The sequence below is a fragment of the Rhincodon typus genome, chromosome 7 (assembly GCF_021869965.1).
Source record: "Rhincodon typus isolate 14 chromosome 7, sRhiTyp1.1, whole genome shotgun sequence".
Classification (NCBI taxonomy): Eukaryota; Metazoa; Chordata; class Chondrichthyes; order Orectolobiformes; family Rhincodontidae; genus Rhincodon; species Rhincodon typus.
The window spans coordinates 44,234,506-44,258,650 of NC_063338.1; the positions used below are offsets into that span (position 1 = coordinate 44,234,506).

Below are 24,145 nucleotides of genomic sequence, written 5' to 3' on the forward strand. Positions count from 1 at the left end.
ACTCACCTTTCCTGGCCCCATCCCCGCCTCTTCGACCTGTTTGGTTCCTCTCCACCTATCCTCTCCTCTATCCCTCTTCTATCCGCCTCCCACTCTCTCCCTATTTATTTCAAAACCCCCTTCCCCTCCCCCTTTTCTGATGAAGGGTCTAGGCCCGAAACGTCAGCCTCTCTGCTCCTATGATGCTGCTTGGCCTGCTGTGTTCATCCAGCCCTGCACCTTGTTGTCTCTTAATCTAATCTCTGATCGGTTTAGCAGCAGAGGTTCTTGAAGGAATAGCAGCTTCTAGTGTTGTCACCTTTCCTGTGACATCAAGAAAACAAGTGGAATTGCCAGGCGGATGATGTCCATCAGACTACCTGCCTGTTCTGTCTTTGGTGTCCCCGGCACAGGGTTTGCCTGCATGATTCTTTAGCACATTCTGTGGAAGTTGGGAGCCACTAAATTATTCAGCTACTTTGTTTCATAGTAACCAGCCTTGAAGCAATCAACTGCCATAAGGTTACCCACCTTCTGCTTAAAGCATGTCCAGAGCTATTGACTCACTGACTTCTTCCTACATTATCACCCAATGCATTGTGTCCCTCCGACTGTCCTTCACTATCTGGCAGGTATGCATTCAATAACAATATTGGTGTGGGCTTTTTGTAAATACAATTACTTTGGAATTATGGCAATGATGTGGATGCCTAGATCTAGGGAATAGGTATCCTACTGTGTCATGGTTACACCACCAGCATAGGACAACTGGACTTTCATGGATTCCTCTATCTTTTCCTCAAACTCCCATTCCTCTGTTGGTACATAATCTACTTATGATAACTTCATGTAACGAATAAAGAATACTCTGCAAGAGAATTCTTAATCTGCTTTTTGGATGCCTGTTATAATTGAAATGTGATTCATATTATTAAAGTTGTTCTGAATTTTTCCATTAACAATCTTGGATAACATCTTTTTTTAGATATGTGGATGTTATAGAAAAAGCACTTGTCGTGGGAAATCCTATTTTAATAGAAAACATGGAAGAGACCATTGATCCTGTGCTGGATCCTTTACTTTGCAGACACATCATTAAGAAAGGAAGGTAGTGTTAGATTTGTATTTTAATGCTTATTAATTAAACATTAGCTTGAAATTTGCTTGTATGAAATTTAGAAAAAACACCACCAATTCTTATTTTCAAAGGTACATTAGGATTGGAGATAAAGAGTGTGTATTGCATCCTAATTTCCGTTTAATTCTACACACCAAATTGGCTAATCCTCACTACAAACCTGAAATACAGGCACAGACTACACTGATTAACTTTACAGTCACTCGTGATGGTTTAGAAGACCAGCTACTAGCAGAAGTGGTGAGCCTTGAAAGACCTGATCTGGAACAGCTTAAGGTAATTCTATCATGTTCTTCTTAGTCCATACATTGTTCAACAACAATGAAATAAACACAGAAAATGCTGCAAGCACTCAACAGGTGAGGCTGCATTTGTTTTTCTTTATTTACTTGTGGGTTGTGTCACTGGAGAGATCAGCATTTAATGCCCATCCCTATATTGCCTTTGAGAAGGTAGGTGAGCAGTCATCTTCAAAATTTGCAGTCCACATGGTGTAGGTACACCTACAGTGTTGTTTGGAAGTTTCAGGATTTTAACCCAGCAAAAATGAATGAACAGCAATCCACTTTCAAATCAGAATGGTGTGTGGCTTAATGGAGAGCCTGCAATTGGTTGTTTCAGTGCGGGTGTTGCCATTGTCCTTTCAGATAGTGGAGATTGCAGATTTGGAAGGTGTGGTTGAAGGAACCTTGGTAAGTTGCTGCAGAGACTAATGTAAATTACATATTTATAATAAATATAATATATTTACAATAATTATGCATTGGCACAATGCAATGGCAGAAGAAGGTGATGCATAAGGAGCCAATCAAGTAGGCTGCTTTGTCCTGAATGGTGTCAAACTTTTTAGAGAGTTTTTAGAGCTGTGTCCAGCCAGGCAAATAGAGAGTATTCCACCACACTCCAGATCTGTGTCTTGGTCAAACTTAAAGTGTGGGGAGGTGTTACTTGTTACAGAATTCCCAGCTTCTGACCTGCTCTTGAAGCCTCAGTGTTTTTCTAGCCATCTAGCTAAGTTTTTGGCAGTTGGTAACCCCAAGGCTGTTAACAGTGGAACTTCATTGATGGAAATACCAGGATATATCAAAAAGACACAGATTTTTCTATTGTTGGATTGGGTCAGTCATTGCCTCAACCTTCTTGGCATGATGATTGTTGGCTAAAATCAGCCCAAGCATGAATGCTATCCAGGAGGCCAAGCAGCATCATAGGAGCAGAGAGGCTGACGTTTCGGGCCTAGACCCTTCATCAGAAAAGGGGGAGGGGAAGGGGGTTTTGAAATAAATAGGAAGAGAGTGGGAGGCGGATAGAAGAGGGATAGAGGAGAGGATAGGTGGAGAAGAAACAAACAGGTCGAAGAGGCGGGGATGGGGCCAGGAAAGGTGAGTGTAGGTAGGGAGTTAGGAAGGGGATAGGTCAGTCCAGGGAGGACGGACAGGTCAAGGGGGCGGGATGAGGTTGGTCGGTAGGAGATGGAGGTGCGGCTTGAGGTGGGAGGAGGGGATAGGTGGGAGGAAGAACAGGTTAGGGAGGCAGGGATGAGTTGGACTGGTTTTGGGATGCGGTGGGGGGAGGGGAGATTTTGAAACTTGTGAAATCCACATTGATACCATTGGGCTGCAGGGTTCCCAAGCGGAATATGAGTTGCTGTTCCTGCAACCTTCGGGTGGCATCGTTGTGGCACTGCAGGAGGCCCAGGATGGACATGTCGTCTGAGGAATGGGAGGGGGAGTTGAAATGGTTCGCGACTGGGAGGTGCAGTTGTTTGTTGCGAACCGAGCGTAAGTGTTCTGCAAAGCGGTCCCCGAGTCTCCGCTTGGTTTCCCCGATGTAGAGGAAGCCACACCGGGTACAGCGGATGCAGTATACCACATTGGCAGATGTACAGGTGAACATCTGCTTGATGTGGAAAGTCTTCTTGGGGCCTGGGATGGGGGTGAGGGAGGAGGTATGGGGGCAGGTGTAGCACTTCCTGCGGTTGCAGGGAAAAGTGCCGGGTGTGGTGGAGCTGGAGGGGAGTGTGGAGCGGACGAGGGAGTCACGGAGAGAGTTGTCCCTCCGGATGCCTCCCTAACCTGTTCTTCCTCCCACCTATCCCCTCCTCCCACCTCAAGCCGCACCTCCATCTCCTACCGACCAACCTCATCCCGCCCCCTTGACCTGTCCGTCCTCCCTGGACTGACCTATCCCCTTCCTAACTCCCTACCTACACTCACCTTTCCTGGCCCCATCCCCGCCTCTTCGACCTGTTTGTTTCTTCTCCACCTATCCTCTCCTCTATCCCTCCTCCCGCCTCCCACTCTCTCCCTATTTATTTCAAAACCCCCTTCCCCTCCCCCTTTTTCTGATGAAGGGTCTAGGCCCGAAACGTCAGCCTCTCTGCTCCTATGATGCTGCTTGGCCTGCTGTGTTCATCCAGCCCTGCACCTTGCTGTCTCGGATTCTCCAGCATCTGCAGTTCCTACTATCTATGAATGCTATCCACATCTTTTTGCATATGGTCTCAGACCGCCCAGTATCAACACAGTTGTGAACAATACTAAAACTACACAGTTATCAGAGGACATCGCTGCTTCTAATGGAGGGAAGGAGTTGAAGATGGTTGAACACTACACTGAGGAACATCTGTAGTGATACCTCTGTTGCAACCTAACCATTTTAGTCCAATCTCGATCTTCTTCTGTGCTAGGTGGAACTGCAACCTGAAGAACATTTTCCCCTTAATTGTTGCTTTGATGTAAAAGCAGTCACTCTCTCCTCCTCCTGCACTCTCACACTCTCACTTCCCCGCCCCATTCAGGTCCATCTTCTGATAAAAACCTTGGTAGAACCCACATCATCCACAGTGACCAGATTATTGACATATAAATGTCATTTGATACAATCTTCCCTCATTTTGCTGATGATTGAGAGCAGATGAATTATGCCATCATTGGTCAGATTGGATTTCTGGTGCACTTTGCAAACAATATGACTGGGCAATTTTCCAAACTGTACACTTACTTTCACTTGAACTTTTACTCGAACAGCTTGGCTTGCAACATGGTTAGTCTTAGATTTTAGGGGCTAGTGATCATGGTTACCTAAAGATGGGGTTGACCATTATATGGAATTTTCAGAAAGATAATTTAGTTTGTAAAGAAGCAGTAGTTCAGATATGATTCACTATTTAACTAAAGAATGGAAATACATGACTCGTGACAGATGAGAATGCTTTACCAGTTCTGAAGCCATGCTGTAGAATGGAGGAGCAGGGACACAGGTTTTGGAGTGGTAGTGTGACAGAGTGTTCATCCCTGATGTCTTGTATCTTTGCTGGTAACAGTTTTTGTTCTTCCCTTTGGCTGAGGTAGGAAAACTCTTGGTCTTCTCCCAAGAAGGTGGTGGCTTGTTCCCATGAATCTTCTACCTTCCCACCTACTACTTTTGATCAAAATTATTTTCGGGGCTGGCAATCTCTACTGTGTCTAACCTTTTTCGGTTAATGGTAACAGGTAGCTACTTGTAACGTCAGAATAACTGTTGTCCCTCTGCCTGCTTTTATCTGAGAGTTACACAAACTGAAATTGCTGGAAAACCTCAGCAGGTCTGGCAGCACCTGTGGAGAGAAAGCAGAGTTGATGTTGCAGGTCCATTGACTCTTCTTCAGAAGGGTCTTGAATTCTGAAGAAGAGTCAGTGGACCTGAACAGATGCTAACAGATCTGCTGAACTTTTCCAGCAATTTGTTTGTTTCTGATTTGCAACATCCACAGTTCTTTCAGTGTTTTTTTTAATCTGAGGGTTATTTTACTATTCTTTCTAAGAATAGGCAATGACCATTTCCAACTGGTGAAAATCTAACCATTAATCTTTGACATTCAGTGGTATCAAAGCTTGTCCACTATCTACGAGGCACAAGTCATGAGTGTAAAGGAATACTCTTCACTTATCTGGATGAGTGTGGCTCTGACAACGCACAAGAAGTTTCACACAGTCTCTCATAAAGCAGCCCGCTTGATTGGCACCATAGCCATAAACTTTTAGTCCCTCCACTACCGACACTCAGCAGCAGTGCATACCATCGACAAGGTACACTGCAGAAATTCACCAAGGCTGCTAAGACAGCACATTTCAAACCCACAGCCACCACCATCTAGAAGATGAAGTTTAGAAGATACCTGCAAGTTCCCCTCCAAGCCACTCAGCAATCAGACTTGAAAATATATCACCATTCCTTCAGTGTTGCTGAGTTAATATCCTGAAACTCCTTTTCTACTGATGTTGTCAGTGTGGTTAAATCAAATGGACTATAGTGGTTCAAGAAGGCAGCTGACCAACAACTTCTCGAGTAACTAGGGATGGGCAATAAATGCTCGTCTAGTCAGTGACACTCACATACTATAAGTGAATTTTAAAAGATGGTGTTGTTCTTTAGCATTACATTAAACTTAATTGGAACACTGCAGGAGGTTAAAAACAGCATATGATCAAGGTAGAGAATTGAAATGACAGGTGAATAGAGAGGTTGAAGATTAAATGGAGGTATTCTGCAAAATAGTCACCCAATCTACATTTGATCTCCCCAGGGTAGAGCTGACTAGATCATGAGCTATGATTACAGTGTACAAAACTGAAAGTACATGTGAACTACTGTTTCAACTGGAAGGAGTATCTCGGTCTTCAGTATTGGGAAAGGAGGAGGTAGAAAGGGAAATATTGGATCTTTCTACGCTTGCAAGGGAAGAAATCTTAGGAAGAGGATTTTGAGGCATTAAGGTGTAGACCAAGGTGTCTAATGCTGTCCTCGGCTTCTGATGGATTACAACACAAGCTGTCAGTTGGCCATTTCTGGTCTTGACGCAGAATTCAACAATTTCAGATCATAATTTCAGATTTGCCCCCATATCATTTTCATTTTCTTTCTTTTTCTTGGTATTTACTTTTGCAGTTCAAGAAGACAGCTCACTACCAACTTCTCGAGAGCAACTTGGGATGAGCAATAAAAGCCATTCCCACCACCTCAAATTGATTCTTGAGAATTAACATTTCCCATGATCTTCCCATGTTCCATGTAATACATTATACATGCCAACAAGTTATAGCTGCTGATATCTTTTGTGCTCTGGATGGAGCAAAATCAGCATAAATATCTTTTTGAATACAATTATGAATTTCCTATACATTTCACTCACTGTTTTGTTTTAGCGTTCAATGTAATTAAATATTTCAAATTGATTCACTCTAAAAATTCTAATTCAATGATTGTTAATAATTATGCAAAACCAAATCAGAATTTCATAGAAAAACACCATTATATAAGATTCCGGATTTAAAATAAACATGACATCCAATTCATAGAGAAGCTATTATGCAATTGAGTCTGTGCCAAATTGTGAAAGGAATGCACTGCAGTAAACCAAGTGAGGCTCTTTCCGCAGCACTTTCCGAACCCACAACTTCTACCAACAAGGAGGACAAAATCAGCAGATACATAATCACACCATCACCCGCAAGATGACTTTCAAGTTGGTTACAATCCTAACTTCGAACTATAGTGCCTTTCCTTCACTACTGCTGAGGCAAATCCTGGTATTCCCTTTCTAACAACATTTTGGCTATCCCTACACCTCAAGAGCTGGAACAATTCATGAAGACAATTTATCACCACCTTTTCATGGGCAATGAATGCTGGCAAAGCTAGCAAAACCTACATTCCATGAAAAAAATAAAAGAAAGGTAGAGGAGCAAATTGTAGGAAAATTTGAGAAAGATCAAGACATAGGAACATATAAATTGAGAGAAGGAGCAGGCCATTGAGCCCTGAGCCTGTTCTGCCATTCACTCAAATCATGACTGAAATGACTGTCACCTGAAATCCACATTTCTACCCAAGTGCTGATAACTGTTGACTCGGTTATTTAACAAGAATCTGTCTACTTCTGCCTTAAATATATTCAAACACTCTGCTTCCACCACCTTTCAGGAAGATAGTTCCAAAGCCAAAGTTCTGTTTTAAATAGGCAACCCCCGATTTTTAAACAGTGACCCCTAGTTCTCAATTCTCCGATAAAAAGGAAATATCATCTCTACAGCTACCCTGTCAAGACCCATCAGCACCTTATGTTTCAATCAAGTCACCTCTTACTCTTGCAAGTTCCATTGGATAGGAGTCTAGCCTGTTCAACCTTACCTCATAAGACAACACTCTCATTCTAGGCAAACCTTCTCTGAACTGCCTCCAATGTATTTATCTTGATCTATTATTTCTATTTTCTTCAGTAGGGTGACCAGTACTGTGCAGGACGTACTAGGAGTTGTCTCATCAGGGCCTGAAGCATAACCTATCTGCTTTATTCAATTCCCCTTGTGATAAATTATGACATTTATTTGCTTTCCTAATTATTTGCTGAACACACTATTATTTTGTGATTCATGCATGAAGGCTCCAAGATCTCTATGCGCCTCAGAACATCTCATAATATTTTGAAGGATTTTTATAAGATTTCCCATGTAAGAAATTAGCATGCAAAATTAAAGTGCCTGCGATTGGAGGTCATGTATTGAGGTGGAGTAAGAACTGGTTGGTAGCGTAGGAATGAATGGGTGAAAAATGAATGAACTGGGAGATATTATTCCAATATACAGGAAAGTAAGATATAGCAAAAATGCAATGATCCAGTGACAGAATTGAACCTGTGCTGTTGGCACCACTCTGCATCGCAAACCACCTGTCCAGCCAACTAAGCTCATTCACCCTGATAGACTGAGAATCAGTGCATGTACAACTTCATATCAGTGACAAAGAATCAGAGGGAATCGAAAGAAATTAAGAGCTGAACTAAAACAACTCATTGTCTGTGATCTAAACTGGTGCCAGAACTCTGATTCTCTGAGTTGTTTTGCCTTTCCGCACCCATAATATTCATGTCTTGTCTGTCTATATATGTGAATGGAAGTTTTTTAAAACAGGAGTACAGTTAAATTATACAGTTTTAAATTAGCAATTAATGTTTAGTTTTTAACATTGGTTAAAAAGAGTTTGATACAATAAATAGTTATTTTCTTGTAAGTGGAAGCCTGGTACACCAATTTTTTTTAACCTGAATTAGAGTTAGGTAAATTGGGCAATTTGGTGGTTTAATAAGATTTTCATATTTTTGACAACTCTGGAAATAATAGGGTTTGATTTGCATTGCAGCCAATGAGGCGTGACAGTGTGGACTTATCCATATATTTATATTTGTGATTGTTGTGTCATAACAGATGGGTATATTTCAACTCTGATATGAAGGAACTAGATCAATTAGTGCATACATAGATCTGTTTTTAACTGATTGTGTCTAAGTTCTGGATGCCTAAGATGAGAGTGCTTTTGACTCTTCAGAAAATGTGGTTCGGAGCAGACTGTGTCTGTATGACTGCTTTCTTACAAAGTTTGTTTAGCGGATAGGGTTAAACCACGTAAGGTATAGAGAGTTTGATACATTCTGTACATATATTTTTAAGTTTCTGCTCTTTATTTTGTTGGATGTTGACACTGAGCTGGACTCCACAACAACTCCCATTCTTCATCCTGTAATGGGTTCAGGAAGTCTCCCTACTCTGAGGCAATCTGTGCATTTGTGTCATTATTGTAGAGCTGGAGAACAGGTTTACACAGAAAGTAAATGCTTGTGAATGGGTTTAGACTGCAATGGAAAATGCGAGAGGACGGAGAGCTCAATTCTAAGTTGGTGAAAGTATTTCAACATGACAGAAAAATACGTGATTTGATTTTTTGTTTGAATTGTACAACGCAATACTTGTTGATGAATTATTCAATGATTTAAACCAGGCCCTGGGGAAATGCTCTCTGCAATTATTTTTCAATGTGAAATGTTAAAATCTGATGAAATCTGATGAGTTTGAGAGTTTAGTATCTTTGAATATGGGGGATTTCTGTCGCTATCTTCAGGAAACATCTTTCTGCCTGCATAATGCTGCAATTTGTTGATTAAGATCACCTGTGACCTTTTTGGTTGCATTAGTAAAACAGAAGTATGGGTCCTGTGGAATATAGTTGGATTATTTACATTAGTGGTTTTTGAACATTATTGAGCTGAAAGCCAGCAAAAAAATGAAGAGTTCATGTTCTCAAGTATCCAAGGATACTGGTGCTGATGTTCTAACTATGAAGTTTAAGATTGTTATAATTTGGGACTGTATCTCTAAATTTAGAACAAAATAATGGGGGCCACATGACCTGTTCTGAAGTCTACCTGGCGACACGCCTGGGTGGCATAGATGTTACACTTTAAGATGGATTCCAGTTTGTCATGTTGGAGAGAAGGTGCAAGGTATTTAAATATGGAGGCAGTGGCAGCAGCCTACATGTTAACAGTGACTGATAATTTCCCAAGTCGCAGGACACTTAGTACTGTCAATCTTGAACAACTAGGTTTTTATTCTTGGTATTTCATTCTTACCACTAAGATGAGAAAGGCTAGGTTGCTACTCTATTTATTAAAAACAGTGCATTCATTTTCTTAGTCTGAACTCACCAAGCAACAGAATGATTTCAAAATTGAACTGAAGCTACTTGAGGATGAGCTTTTGACACGACTTTCAGCTGCAGACTGGAACTTCTTGGGAGATACATTACTGGTGGAAAAACTTGAAACTACAAAGCATACAGCAGCTGAAATAGAAATGAAGGTACGAAAACACAAACACACATAGTTTTATGTGTCTTGTTGAACATCTCTCCTATGCCACTGCAATTCCATTCTTTCACTCTTTCTTAAAAGTGAAGCTGTATGCTACATGCTTCTACACGTTATAAAAGTTGGCAACTACTCAAAGATATTTCCTTTCTTTAAAATTGAAGCAGTTATGTTTTCAGTTTCTGTGTTCAGCTGCAAATTCCATCCTACTTCTCATTAATTTTCTGGGGCTGGACTCTTCAGAATCTTGGCCATGTATAAGTTATGTAACTCTGTGATATCACCCATCATTACACGCGCTCTGCCCATTGGTAACTGAAGCTTTATCCAGGTCTTTGTCATCTACAAACATAACTTTCCAATATCGTCCTGGCTATCTTTTTCTCCACATATTTCAACTTAGTCAACCTATTCCATATCAATCCTCCTCATCCTATCAGCCTTGTCCTTTATTGACCTATATGAATTCCTGTTTTTCCAGTGCCTCAGATTTAGAATTCTTGTATCTATATTTGAATTCCTTCATATTTTTCCTTCCCTATCTCTATTACGTTTGCCAACCTACAATCACCTTCATCGAATTTCCATTCATCTGACTGTGGTGTCTTGTATATGTATGCCTACCTTTACACTAGTTTTGTTGACTTTTTCTTCAGCTGCCTGAGTAGATGCTCTAAATCTCTTGACCTCACTATCACACTCTCCTCTTCTTGAATGCGTTTGTCTTGAAAGAGCTTTAGGTCTCTCCACCTCATTCCTCTTTCTAGGATAATATCTTTAACATTTTTATGGTTAAGCTAGTTTGAAATGCCTTAGGAATGTATGAGTGCCAAGATATTGTTGACTTTATTCTAACAATGGTCTAATGTCTGCATTCGGGATATTACCAAATTACGGTCATTTACTAGAAGTCTAAATTATGTTGATCACTTAGAACATGTAAAGAGATTTGTGGTATAAAATAAGACATGTAGCACAACGTATAGTAGGTAACAAGACATGAGATGCAGCTTGATGTCGGATAAGGGTACATTTATAACAAGTGAATAGGGCACTCGGGAGAGTACTTACCTCTGCCACACTGTGTTAACTCAGTGTTGATATAATTACATAGCTGTTCCTCAGAGCTTTTCCCCTTCTAGTTGATGCTGTGTAACTACAAAGGTAATATCATTATATTAAGAGCTTCCATCTCACTGAGGAAGCTTTGTGCTGATCCAAATTTGACAACCTGCTGCAAAAACTCTGCTCACGTTTTGAGAACTGTGACAAATTCGACCATAGCAGCTGAGACAGTCTACACCATTCTAAAACAAACAACAATATTCTAAATCCAAACCTCTCAACACTCTTTAACGAAAAAACTTTGTTCAATTTCCCAGTGCTAACAGATCCTTTTAAAAATTTCCAGGATCTGAATCTAAATCTTGGTCAAAAACTAATCAGTTCTTTTCTTGGTCATACCCTATCTGTGTACCAAGTTTAATTGAAATCTGTCATCAGTTTTTCAGATATATTGTTTACAGACAAACAACAGAGGGGAAAACATCACCTCTGCCCGTTTTCTCTAACAGAGGTGACAACAAATTTGTGAAGTGTTTTGAATAAAGAATAATTTTAGAAAAACAAAATGGGTATGAAAAAGCTTCAAATAATTTGCTTAGTCATAAATCACACCTTAAATATTTTTTCAAGTTGCTCTACCAATGTTTCAGCAATTTCATTCAATAAGTAATTGGACCACACTGGGCAGGAACATAGTAGATTTCATTTTGACCATACTAATAATCAGATCTTAGCTAAGACAACAAATGGCTGTAGGAATCTTGGTTGAGAAAGAGGGAAAAATAGCTACAGTTCTCCCTCCTGATTGATGTCCAACAATTCCTGCTGTATGTTAATGTGGATTTTAGCTAAGAGCCAGATCCTGTTGTGGATTCACCATCGAGAATTGTACATGACTGTATATTTGAACAAGGTTCCATTAGGTCAGAATTACTCAAAAAACGGTTAATGTCATTGTGAGGGAGAATTTTTTTAATTATTGTAATTATTTAACATTCCAATTCAACTGTTACTATCTTCTTTGTAGGTGCTTGAAGCTAAAGTTAATGAAATAAAGATCAATGAAGCTCGCGAACACTACCGTCCAGCAGCAGTCAGAGCCTCTCTACTCTTCTTTATAATGAGTGACCTTAATATGATCAATCCTATGTATCGATTTTCACTAAAGGTTATCATTAATTTATGCAGCACTTTTTGTATTTATATTTTTCACAGTTATAGTAGCAATAAATAAATAGCTGTCAATTTGTTTTGTTTTTAGTCATTTGCTACTGTGTTTCACAAAGCTGTACAACAGGCTGTTGTGTCGGATGATGTGAGAGTGAGGGTATCTAATTTAATTGATGAGATCACATATTCAACATTCACCTACATTAACCGTGGGTTGTTTGAAAGGGATAAGCTTACTTTTACCGCCCAAATGACATTTCAGGTATGAACATCAATTATTTTAATGTGTACTGGTTGGTGCATATTTTTATAAATAAAAAATTATGGTAAACTCCATAACTAAGTTTTGATATATGTTTTGTTTGATATTCTTATCTCATTTATTGATTAAATGCCCAATTTAATGTGTGTTAAATAAGAAATTCATCTCAAATTTGTAATATGAATATCTAATTTTCTGATACAGATTTTACTTTTGAACAAGGAAATAGATGCTCATGAGCTTGACATCTTGCTCAGATTTAATATTGACCATAATTACAACAGTCCTGTGGACTTCCTGTCAAACACAGCATGGAGTGCAATAAAGGTATGTATTTACATCTAGCTGATTTTTTAATTGGAAAAAGGTAGAAACAGTAAATGATATATAAAGCTTTTGAACACCTCCACGTATTTGTTACATCATATACTTTATGTATAATTGTCAAAATATAGTTGTCAATTTTAAAAAGTGATTTCTGCTACTTTTTGATGTTATATTTTGCTTAGCGTTTAAGAACATATATGCCATTCCAGAGCTGAACCAACCTACTTGAATGATTTGGCTGCTGCAGATATTCAAAGAGACAAGAAAATATATATTTCACAATTCAGCCGAGGTTACTTTGCTAATTACCTTGAAAAAGTCAGATTTCGAGGTGTCAGTGTGCACAACTTTTGCTTATTGAAGATTATGGAGTAGGAATTATCCATCTTCCAGCCAAAAAGAAAAGACAAACTGGACCAACTTTTGAAAAAAGATGTCCTGTATACCAAAGATCCCGTAGGTTTGAACACTCCTTCATTAAGATCGGGTAATTCAGGTGTCCTTGGAGGCCACCTAAAACAAGTATCGTATCCTTGTACAGATTAATCAAGCCTTCAACTCTCATTTTACCCGTTCATGAAATGGACCATTCTTAGGAGAGTGAATTTTGCATTTGACCTGTCAGGCAAGCAGCCCAAATTAGATGGATGAAAACAGACAAACTTCATCTCAATGTGTGATAAGTACTGGAAGCTTGACTCAATCTTTACAGTGGATTCTTCAGCCTACAAATTCAGAAGTGCTGGAAACAGACAATCAAACACCCAAGAATAGGACATAATGAATTTCTATGCGTTGCTTTGTTGTTTTTAATTGTAAATTATTATTCCAGATATACGTATGATGTGAGTTTGCCTCCAGCAGGACGTTTTCCCTCGAGTGGAAAATGCTTGTTATTTGCAGTAGCATAAGAAACTAAGCATGGAAATCATGCTCTTAAAGAATCCAACAGAAATTTATTACAACAATTATGTACATTCTTCAGGCACACAACTGACCAACTAATATTAAGCTAAAAGGAGACAGCAGAGAAGTATGTTTTCCATGGTGTATTGTGCTCCATGTTTTCTGAGGTAGGATAGAATATGAGACCTTTCTACACTTAGTTCGCATGCTATGGTACAGTGACGATATTTTGAACATGTCTCTAAAAGGCATACTGACCAAAGGCATTAAACAACAGTGTACTAACTTATGAGTTTGAAAAGCTTGTGGTAATTTTAACCTTACCCACTTGTGAAAGTTGAAGTGCTACTGTACTCTGTCTCATGCAAAGACTATTCTCCAACTATCACCTGTCCTCTCTGTCATGAGATCCTCCTTCAGATGCAAAATGAAACAGCCTACTAATGAGGTATGGGACTAAGTTTTATCCAATCACTTTGCACAAATTTCATCCATTGCTTGCTAAACTTAAAATTCACCTCAGTTATGTTTGGATTTGAATTTCTCAAATATAATGCTGAAGCCTAATTTCTTCTTGTTTTTGTGAAAGTGACTTTACATTCAAAGCATCATAGGCAATCCCATACCACGAACCCTGCAGCTGTACCCAAAGAAGCTGGTTGAAGTTAGGGATACTGCATTATATTCAAGGTTCGGGGTGTCTTATTGCCTACAAGGGTGGCTTCTGATTGGGACTTCATCACATAGTCATATTTAATTCTAACAATTTTCTTAAATTCTATAATTTACATATTTTGTTTTAATAAAGCAATTATAAAATCAGTTTATGGCCCAATAGATCAAAATATCATCTATTGAATTTTTTTTAATGTAAAAGAAATAAGAAAATACGTATGAATTAGAAATGTAATTCCACGTATTCTGTCCTCAGACAATGAGCTTTATGGATGAGTTTCGTGGGTTGGATAGAGATATTGAAGGTTCAGCTAAACGTTGGAAAAAAGTTGTTGAATCTGAATGTCCAGAAAAAGAAAAGTTTCCTCAAGAATGGAAGAATAAAAGTTCTCTACAGAAGCTTATTATGATGCGTGCTTTACGTCCAGATCGCATGACATATGCAATCGGGTAATCTGATCCTACTGCTATAAATTATAAATGCAAGTTCTTTCTTACAGATTCTGTAGTGCCTCTCAGATCTGCATGTGTCCTCTGGTGCTTCACAGTTAATTAATTACCTGCGGTGTGCTGTCATTGTTGCAGTAAATTTATAGCTTTAGATTAGAGATAAATATTGGCCAGTTCACTGAGACAACTCACTGCTGTTCTTCAGGTAGTGTCATGGGATATTATGCATCTACTTAAACAGGTAATTGGAACCTCAGTTTAATATTTCATCCAGAAGACAACATTTTCATCTTCAGATCACAGAACGCAAGATGGTTCAACTCTCAAACTGCACCAAAGTACACTGTCTGACTTTACCCATGGTTTTCATCACTTTCAGCAAGAGGCAGGTTCTCAGTGCAGATTGTGAACTACAGTTGCATTCAGGCTCACATTTTGGTCTGGAACATATCTGAGGCAGAGGCTGGTCCCTCCTGTCATAAAACGACACCAAATGGTACGGCTTACAGCCATAAAATAGCCCAGACACACAGCTGGTGGTGTTCTTTCATCTTTGGAGTGTAATTACTGATATGAGTGCGTATGAAGGGTCAGTATTGAGGAATATCACAAGCAGCACTCACTACAGCAGTGTTGTGTGGACTTGTGGACAAATAGCTTCAGATAAACTATATTTGGTGTACTCCAAGAGACTCCGGTAGGCAGATCAGCAAATCTCTTTTCCTCTACCACACTAGACAAAGCAGGCCCTGTGGTTTCATAGAATGGAAGAGAATGGTGGCAACAGCTTCCATCATGAGCAAAAACTCGTAGTGTAGTGAGCTGGCATACCCATAAAACATGGTAGGCAGCAGTGCAGGTTTGACTTGATTTGTTGTAAAACGTGATGAGCAGTGAGGTGAGATCTTCAGACTCAACTTTAAGTTGTCTGCTCAAATGGCACAGTCAGCAGCTGGGAAAAGCTGCAGGATTAAAACCCTACAAAAGAAACCATCATATTAATCCACAACAGAGAAGAAGACTTCACTATAGGGAGGGTATTTTACACCTGGAAAGTGAAGCACTTTAACAGGAGACTTAACAATTCATTCACAAGGATAATTAGTACTCAGAGCAAACACAAGCTGCATCCTGAAGTGCTGGTCAGTGGGAACAGTCCCAACTTGGAGTTCAATGGTAAACAAATAGATTTTGGAAACTGAAGGAGTAAAGCTGAAAGTCGCTGATGGGCCAGGGGAAACGCTGAAATGTCATAGTAATCCAATTTGGAAAACTGAGATATTTTAAAATTATTTATACCTCAGACTGCCCACCACTGCCCTAAGTGAGCAAATACTGTGAGGCATGATGACAGAAATGGAAGTATAGGGACTGAAAAAAATTACTCTGATCCAGATACATCATGCAGCCAGCAATTAAAGCAATCTTGTACAGATTACAAGTCAAAGGAGAGTTGGTTAAACAGGAACAAAAATTTGACAGACTTCATACAGGATGCTGAAGAGGTAGGAAATCTTTCATTAGAACTGCAATAAAGAAGAGAGTTGTTCATTTAAACAGGACAGAGTGCGATTCATTCAGTGAAACGGTGATAAAGTTAGGAATTGTTAAAGCCATAAATGGCAGGATTCATACAATCATCTCTCTTTTCATTTCTTCATGGATGAAGATCTTAGGAAGGTTGTACCCATTAGTTGCAGGCCCATTGATGGCTAGTCAGCCCTATCCTTGACCAGCAGATTCTCCCACAGCAGGTGACCCTGAAGATAGTTGCTGCGTCGAACAATTAAATCTTTCCTTCTACTTTCATCTATCATGCTAGCTCTTTACTCAGTCTCAAAATTTAGGTAGCACAATTGTTGTTGCATTTGCAGGCATTATGATTAATGACGAGTGTACACTTCTGTCTGCTGGTGGTCAAAGTAGAAAACAAAGGGACATCTTGAGGGAGTCTTTGAAATATTTGCTTGGGAACTCCCAGTTCAGATTCCTAGCAGTCAGCTCTCCATCATTGCTGGATTCTATAGTTTAAACTTTTCAGAAAAACCCTAATGAAAGTTGCTGCACTTCACAAATGAACTCTTCACAACTTGACAATAGAAATTGTTTTCTTCAGATCCCTGACTATGTGCTTTCTATGAAAATGGAGGTGGTTGGAAAATGCAATTTTCATCCTCCCCTTGTATTGGGAAAGCTAATGTTGGCAAAATTGGCTGTGCTTCACACAGATGGCAATCCTGACCCAAGCAGAATGAGTACAAAGTTAGTGCCAAATTCTGCCAGAAAAATCTAAGTTTAAGCTTTTCATATCAAAATGCACTTCTAGAACTTGATAAAAATTTAGTCCCTGGTGCTTACTGTAGTCCTGGTCTCAGTCCCAATAAGTTTAATGTTGAAATGTTCCAAAAAAGATTGGAACACAACATTTGTTGTTTGTAACTTTGTCTAAAGCAAAGGTTTTACTTGCATTTAGGGCAAGTTTTTATATGTAGTAAAATCTGTAGCAAACTTTTCATTACACTCGCAGGCAAATTCAATAAAATTTACTCATGGTTATGTAATTTTATACACTAGAATGAGGGCTAATGAGGCCTGATTAATCTCAGGTCAAGTGTGCTGAATGTGAGAAGGTATTTGAGGTGTTGCAATAGTTACAGCGACAGTGGATCTTTGTTGACATTGTGAGAACTTTCTTTATAGCAGTTTGAAGTAGATTGGTAGCATAAGAAGTAGGAGCTGAAGAGGCTTGCTCCACCATTCAGAGAGATCATTGCTGATCTGATAATCCTCAACTCCACTTTCCTACCTTTTCCCTATAACCCTCAATTTCCTTAATGATTAAAAATCTATTTCATTGCATCCCTTTATTTTTCAGTGCCATATCCATCTTTCTTTACTCAGTCTGGTTATCGAGTGTCTTAAACGCGCTTCAATCATAGATTTGAAATTTGGGTTATGTCAACACTGTGATGCAAATTGCTGCCAAGCATGAGATCTAATTAAGATCTAAGAAAGGTTGAGAATTTGATCCCCTACTGGTGATAAGTTGAGTGTCCACGGGTGTGTGGGAAATGGTGTGGTTTAGTGTTGGTTCAGTGCTTTAAAGCTTCCGTCCAGGAGAGCTGGAGGTTGGGGCAGAAGTCCTTGTCTAACCTGGGTAAAAGTACTTGGAGGATGAAGAAAATGCAATATAGTTTTCTCTATTGGTCTATCTCATTATGACACAGATGAAAATTATGACATCCCATCTCAGCGTCTGATTGTAATCTTCTCATGAGAGTGGATATCCTAGCATGCCCTTCCAGTAATCATGTAGACTATCTGCCTGCTGATAGAAATGTGGACTGTAAGAAGTATGCTGTTAAATTGTGCCAAGCTATTAAACTAAAAGTGTGCAGCAGTTTGTGTATCCTATGCCTCATCTGGGATTTGAAAGAAACTGGGTCATGGATCTATATGAAGAGGCTTTGGAAGGAAGCAAAAGAGAAGGGCTTGGAATCGAGAGAAATCCAAGATCAAATGGGCTCCCTGGGGAGCGTTGTGGCTATGATTTTGGATGACAAGAATGACTGGTTTTTACCTGAAAGCTTAGCAAGATGAAAAATAGATAGAAATGTCACTCAGCCAAAAAGACTGTCAATAAATTTAACGACTAGGCTCTAAATAATCATTAGGAAACTTTGTTGCCAATGTTTTCACAACTGCAACTTTATTGCAGACTGCAGCAACATTTTCAACATTTGTCAGAATCTCATGAGATTGAAAATGTCACTATTCCTTCAAGTTATTTCTTCTTATGCAATGTGATTTTAAGTTTTTGTTATCCTTTAACGAAGGAACTTGTGACTCATAGTTAAAGTAGCTTAAATAATTTTACAGAAAATTTGTAGAAGAGAAGCTTGGAACAAAATACGTTGAGGGCCGTCAAATAGAATTTGCTAAATCATTTCGGGAAAGCGATCCAGCATCTCCAATCTTCTTCATTCTCTCTTCTGGAGTCAATCCACTGAAAGATGTAGAATCCTTAGGTGAGTTAAGCTACAAGAACAAATAATGTACACAAATTATTACCTGTTCAGTATATCATAACGATCTTGCATTTGTACAACCATATAGATCTCAAAGTTGTGACTCCTGGAAAGTTGTATATCTCAAATTGAGGAAAGCAGGTAGAAAGAACGTGGCATTGCTTGAAGACAAGTTCCAGTAGCATTTCTAAAGATTGTTTTGCTGTGACAATTTGTTGTCCTGCAATGTTTGTTCCATATGTTATGCTGTATTGCACAGTACTTGTACTCATTCAAAATGAATGGTCAGATAGAAGCCTCATTAGATGACTTGCGATGTAATCTTAGATTGGTAAATCACACTTGGGAGACAAACAGAGACTGCATTACAAGTTTTTTACTGGCTCTGGATAGGCCATGAGCATTCGCAGTCTGGATTTATCCACTTCTATTGGGTGAATACTTGGTAGCTATGGTATGTGTTATTATTGGCAGATCAGTCTCAACAATCTTAAGTTTCTCCTTCACATTTTTGATGATAATCATTAACCTAAGTAATTATTGTTAATTCCGTAATTGGCAGAAAGTTTCTCCCGTTGTAACTCTATTCCCCATTTATGAGTCTTAAAACCTCTTTGATCCCTAATTTTTAAAGGAAGACTTCCTTCACAACAATGTCTAAGAATAATTAACGTTCCTGATATTAAATTTATAAACTAGGTTTTTGCATGTTTGAAGGTCTATTTTTAATATCAAGGAAGAAATGTAATCAGGGAACGCTGGATAACCCCACATAGCTAAAGTTTAAAAACAATAGAGACCAGGTTTGATATAAAACAATCACTAAACTTGAATATGATCTATAGTCTTGAATGCCTCAGTTAAGCTAAATGACAACCTGCTATTATTTACAAGATTTGCACATTCCAGTTTTATCTCATAGTACATGGACTGCGACAGTTTAAGAAAGCAGCTCACACCACCTTCTCAGGAACAACTAGGGATGGGCAATAAATGCTGGCCTAGCAGATGATGCCAAGTTCTGCAAGTGTATTTAAAAAAGCCATAATATAAATCATTTAGCGTTCATAGCTCTGTTTTTCTACTTTCTCCATCTGCTCTGGAAGAAGAGACAAACTCCATTGTCAGTCTTTTCTGCACAATACTTTGGTCAGCATTAAAATACAAAGCTGCCAGCACAAGTCTCGACTTCTGCACAGCAAAGTTTACAAGAGAGCTAACTGGACTTTAGGGGTTAAGTTATGAGGAGAGATTATGCACATGACGCCTGTTTTCTCCAGAATTTAGAACTTTAAGGGGTGATCTGATCAAAGCCTTCAAAATATTAACATGAAAAGATAGGGTAGATAAAGTTAAAATATTTCTACTGCTTTGGGGATTCTAAAACTAGGGGGCATAGTCACAGACTTAGAGCCAGACTATTTAGGAAAGATATTAGGAAGCACCTGTATAAACAAAGGGTGGTTGATGTTTGCAACTCTCTTCCAAAAACGGCAACGGATGCTGGAACAGTCGTTATTTTTAAATCTGAGTTAGATAAATTTTTGTGAAACAAAGCTGTTAAGGGATGTGGGCCAAAGGCAGTATACGGACAGGTAACATCCAAGATATCATTGAATGATGAAACAGGCTCAGGAATTGAATCGCTTACTCTTGTTTAGATGTTCCTAAAACCACCAGGGTTTCAAAGCAAAATTTTTAAAACTTTGGGCAAAGAAATAACACAATGCCATATGAAGCACCACTTAAGGTTGAGTAGAATCTTGATAGTGTTATGATCCATTGGGGTAGCATGCCTTAAAGTGACCCCAACTATTCCTGGAGTTGTACCAGATACTGAAGTCTTTTTTATGCATGTACCGTACTTCAATTTACCTGATTTTCAGATTGAAGTTGATCGAGAGCATGGACCTGGGTATGATAGCTACAAGTTAACAAATATAATGATACTAACTAAAACTCTAGTTCCCTTACAAATGCCCCCTTTTACACACACACAGATAAGCGTATAGGGAAAATTGATTATTGGAGGAGGTAGAAAAGCTGCAAAGTTAGTTCAGTGGTCTTTGCTTCTAGATTCTGATATTGAGATGATCCTCCCTCAGCTAACCAGACCCTTGGTGTTCACTTGTCTTTCTCTAAAAGTGACTGGTTCACTTAGAAAATGTCTTGGATTTATCAATTCAAAAGTCACAGCTCACAGGAAGGATAACTGGCTTTCTTTAAGTTTAAACAGCTTTTTAAAACTGCAGAGAGCAGACAGCTTCTGCTGGGGATAACATCCCTTCTGGTGTATTTCTCTCTGTGTGTCTGTGTCTCTGTAACTTGTTTCCAGTTCCAACCTGCTTAGTTAGCTGAGAATCAATTAGCTTCACTTGTAAATTACTCCCTTGCTACCGATTATTTGCAAGTTGCATGAACCCACAGCCACAAAAATGGTACTCACAATAAATATCAAATTCCTTACTGTAAAAATATGCAGGCATCCTGGTAAATATCTGTTTTCAAAAACAGCTCTTTGGCATTGCAGTCCATGGTTTTTAAAGATATAAAAATAAAAAGACACGGTCCTTACAACAGGTTATAATTTCAGTAAAGTTGTTTGTGTGGAATGCTCTGATGGAAATTTTATCAATTGAGAAATTTTATAAATCACTGCCAAGGTGCAACATAAATAAGTATTGATATTTAAATAGTATATTGGCAACACATCTCCAGCTTCCAATACTTGCAGCAATGACATTCAACATGAAGTTTCTTTATGCATGCATTCATGGGATGAGGGCATTGCTGGCTAGGCAGCATTTATTGCCCATCCCTAATTGCCCAGAGGGCAGCTAAGAGTTAACCACATTGCTGTGGGTCTGGAGTCACATGTAGGCCAGGCCAGACCAGGTAAAGGTGTCAGTTTTCTTCCCGAAGGGACATTAGTGAACCAGATGGGTTTTTCTTGACAATCGACAATGGATTCATGGTCATCATTAGACTTTTAATTCCAGATATTTTTATTGAATTCAAATTCCACCATCTGCTGTGGCAGGATTCGAGCCCGGGTCTCCAGAACATTACCTGGGTATCTGGATTAATAGTCCAACAATAATATCACTAGGCCATTGCCTCTGATTTATTATGTAGATGCTAATGTTTGCTAACATTAACAGAGCGGGTAAAGACAGCCTGACTTTCACTAAGCTGTTTACCTTCACTTGTTTAGACTTAATATTTCCCTGATATGTATTTTTATACCACTTAGGAAAAAAACTTGGCTTCACCATAGATTCTGGAAAACTCCATAATGTATCCCTTGGCCAGGGACAAGAAGCAATAGCTGAACAAGCTATGACAAATGCAGCTAAAGAAGGATACTGGGTTATTCTGCAGGCAAGTTAGGCTGTGTGACGTATGTTTGTACTGTAATGGATGTGGTTTTCATTATTTGATTTAAAAGGTAGCAAAGTGTTTGTAATATTACAATATAATCTAAATACTTCTGAGAAAGTGTAACCCCTAATTGTAACCCCTAGTGCTGCCACTAATTGAGGTCCTTAATACCACTGCTGTTGGTATTCACTCAGTAGCAGATAGGTTGTTTATGGCATTCCGGCATGAAGGGCCAGAGGTTGGCAATGGTTGTCCCTTCCACAAGAAGGGCCCCTACTGAGGACTAAATGCTGTCCTTGCTGCAGAACCATATTAGTCCTTTTCCCTTGTCCCCCATTCCATGATCCATTCTTCCATAGACTTGGCAGCCACATCATAATGTAATGTCCGTTGCACCCTGGACGTGCACTGGCGTTCTGATGCTGCTTGGCTTGGTGATGGATGTTCGGTCTGAAGATATTGGGAAAGGTGGAAGATGGCATTGCAATTCTCTGACAGACACCTAGAGATCCAAGCTGACAGGATGATCGAGAAGAGGGCAGACCCTTCCCATAGGATCAGCAGACAAGGCCATGTTACCAGACACTGGCTCTCTAGTCAAAGGTCACCACCTGGGTAAATGGCATCTCCTAAGTCCAGATGAGTGGCTGACAGTGCCACAGGAAGTTCAGTTGCCTTCTCCCCACTCCCATTGAGATTCTGACACCTTGGTGGGAATGTCATGTTTCGAAATCATGGGAGCACCAGCAGCGACCCCCTCAGTGCAACAGCTCTGTAGCTGGTTGAGGAAGAAATGCACTCGGGACTGCCGGAGACCAGGCACCTGCTGATGACCAGGCAGGAGAGGATCCTATGGAACTGGCAATCCGGGGACTTTGTCCACATGCTCCGGAGGAACAGGAACAGCAGACAAGTAACTGGGAGGCAGTGGAATCATTGCAAAGGAGCTGCATGGGTACAGCTATGCTCTGAGCATCCAGCTGCCTCAAATGTGCAGTTGTCTCCTGGAGAGGTTGGTAATTGCCATGAAAACACCAATCCAGTACCCTCGGAGTCTGCTAGAGAAGCACTCACCTACATTCCATTTCCCAGTCATTGATGTTCATGACCAAAGACATGGTGACAGGGGAAGCTTGGTGAGCAGTCCATGTGGCCCTTCCTCCTGAGGAGACAAGGCTGTGCCAGGAGGCACCCAGCCGGAGGAGGAACTACAGACAGCTCCTCAGATGTCTCTTCTCCAGACATCAGTGGTGGCCAGGCTCTCCAACTCCAACCTGCCTGTCGCCTTCCAACCCTTGGACATTCCAGCCAAGGAGGGTCCATTTGAGTCCGTCAATCTCCCCCAGCATGTCAGGGCTGTCCAGACACAAATGCCTTCAGGGTTGTCCAACCAAACCTCTGAGGCAGTGAGCTCTAGTGCCAAGCAGGGTCCCTCCATCGCTGATGCTGAATCAGGGACACCCATGGCAGATGTATCTAAAACCAAAGGTTTAAAGAGGATCTGAGGAAACATTTTTCACCCAGACAGCGGTAGATATATGGAATGGGCTGCCCGAAAGGCAAGTACTTCTGAGATAACGAGGTGTAGAGCTGGATGAACACAGCAGGCCAAGCAGCATCAGAGGAGCAGGAAGGCTGACGTTTCGGGCCTAGACCCTTCTTCAGAAATGGGGGAGGGGAAGGGGGTTCTGAAATAAATAGGGAGAGAGGGAGAGAGGGGGAGGTGGATAGAAGATGGATAGAGGAGGAGAGGAGACAGACCGGTCAAAGAGGCGGGGATGGAGCCAGTAAAAGTGAGTGTAGGTGGGAAGGTAGGGAGGACGGACAGGTCAAAGGGGCAGGATGAGATTAGTAGGTAGGAGATGGGGGTGGGGCTTGAGGTGGGAGGAGGGGATAGGTGGGAGGAAGGACAGGTTAGGGAGGTGGGGACAAGCTGGGCTGTTTTTGGGATGCGGTAGGGGGAGGGGAGATTTTGAAGCTTGTGAAGTCCACATTAATACCATTGGGCTGCAGGGTTCCCAAGCGGAATATGAGTTTCTGAAGAAGGGTCTAGGCCCGAAACGTCAGCCTTCCTGCTCCTC

General features: G+C 40.1%; 1 protein-coding gene across 1 annotated transcript in view; it reads left to right on the top strand.

Moving 5' to 3' along the window:
• dnah9l (dynein, axonemal, heavy polypeptide 9 like) overlaps positions 1 to 24,145 on the top strand; it is a 365,602-nt gene that overhangs the window by 310,385 nt on the left and 31,072 nt on the right. Inside the window, exons 64-72 of the mRNA XM_048599208.1 lie at positions 965 to 1,087; positions 1,189 to 1,393; positions 9,628 to 9,792; positions 11,893 to 12,033; positions 12,127 to 12,297; positions 12,502 to 12,624; positions 14,462 to 14,655; positions 18,535 to 18,683; positions 21,937 to 22,064. Coding sequence (XP_048455165.1) covers positions 965 to 1,087; positions 1,189 to 1,393; positions 9,628 to 9,792; positions 11,893 to 12,033; positions 12,127 to 12,297; positions 12,502 to 12,624; positions 14,462 to 14,655; positions 18,535 to 18,683; positions 21,937 to 22,064 — 1,399 coding nt within the window. The remainder of the gene's footprint in view (positions 1 to 964; positions 1,088 to 1,188; positions 1,394 to 9,627; positions 9,793 to 11,892; positions 12,034 to 12,126; positions 12,298 to 12,501; positions 12,625 to 14,461; positions 14,656 to 18,534; positions 18,684 to 21,936; positions 22,065 to 24,145) is intronic.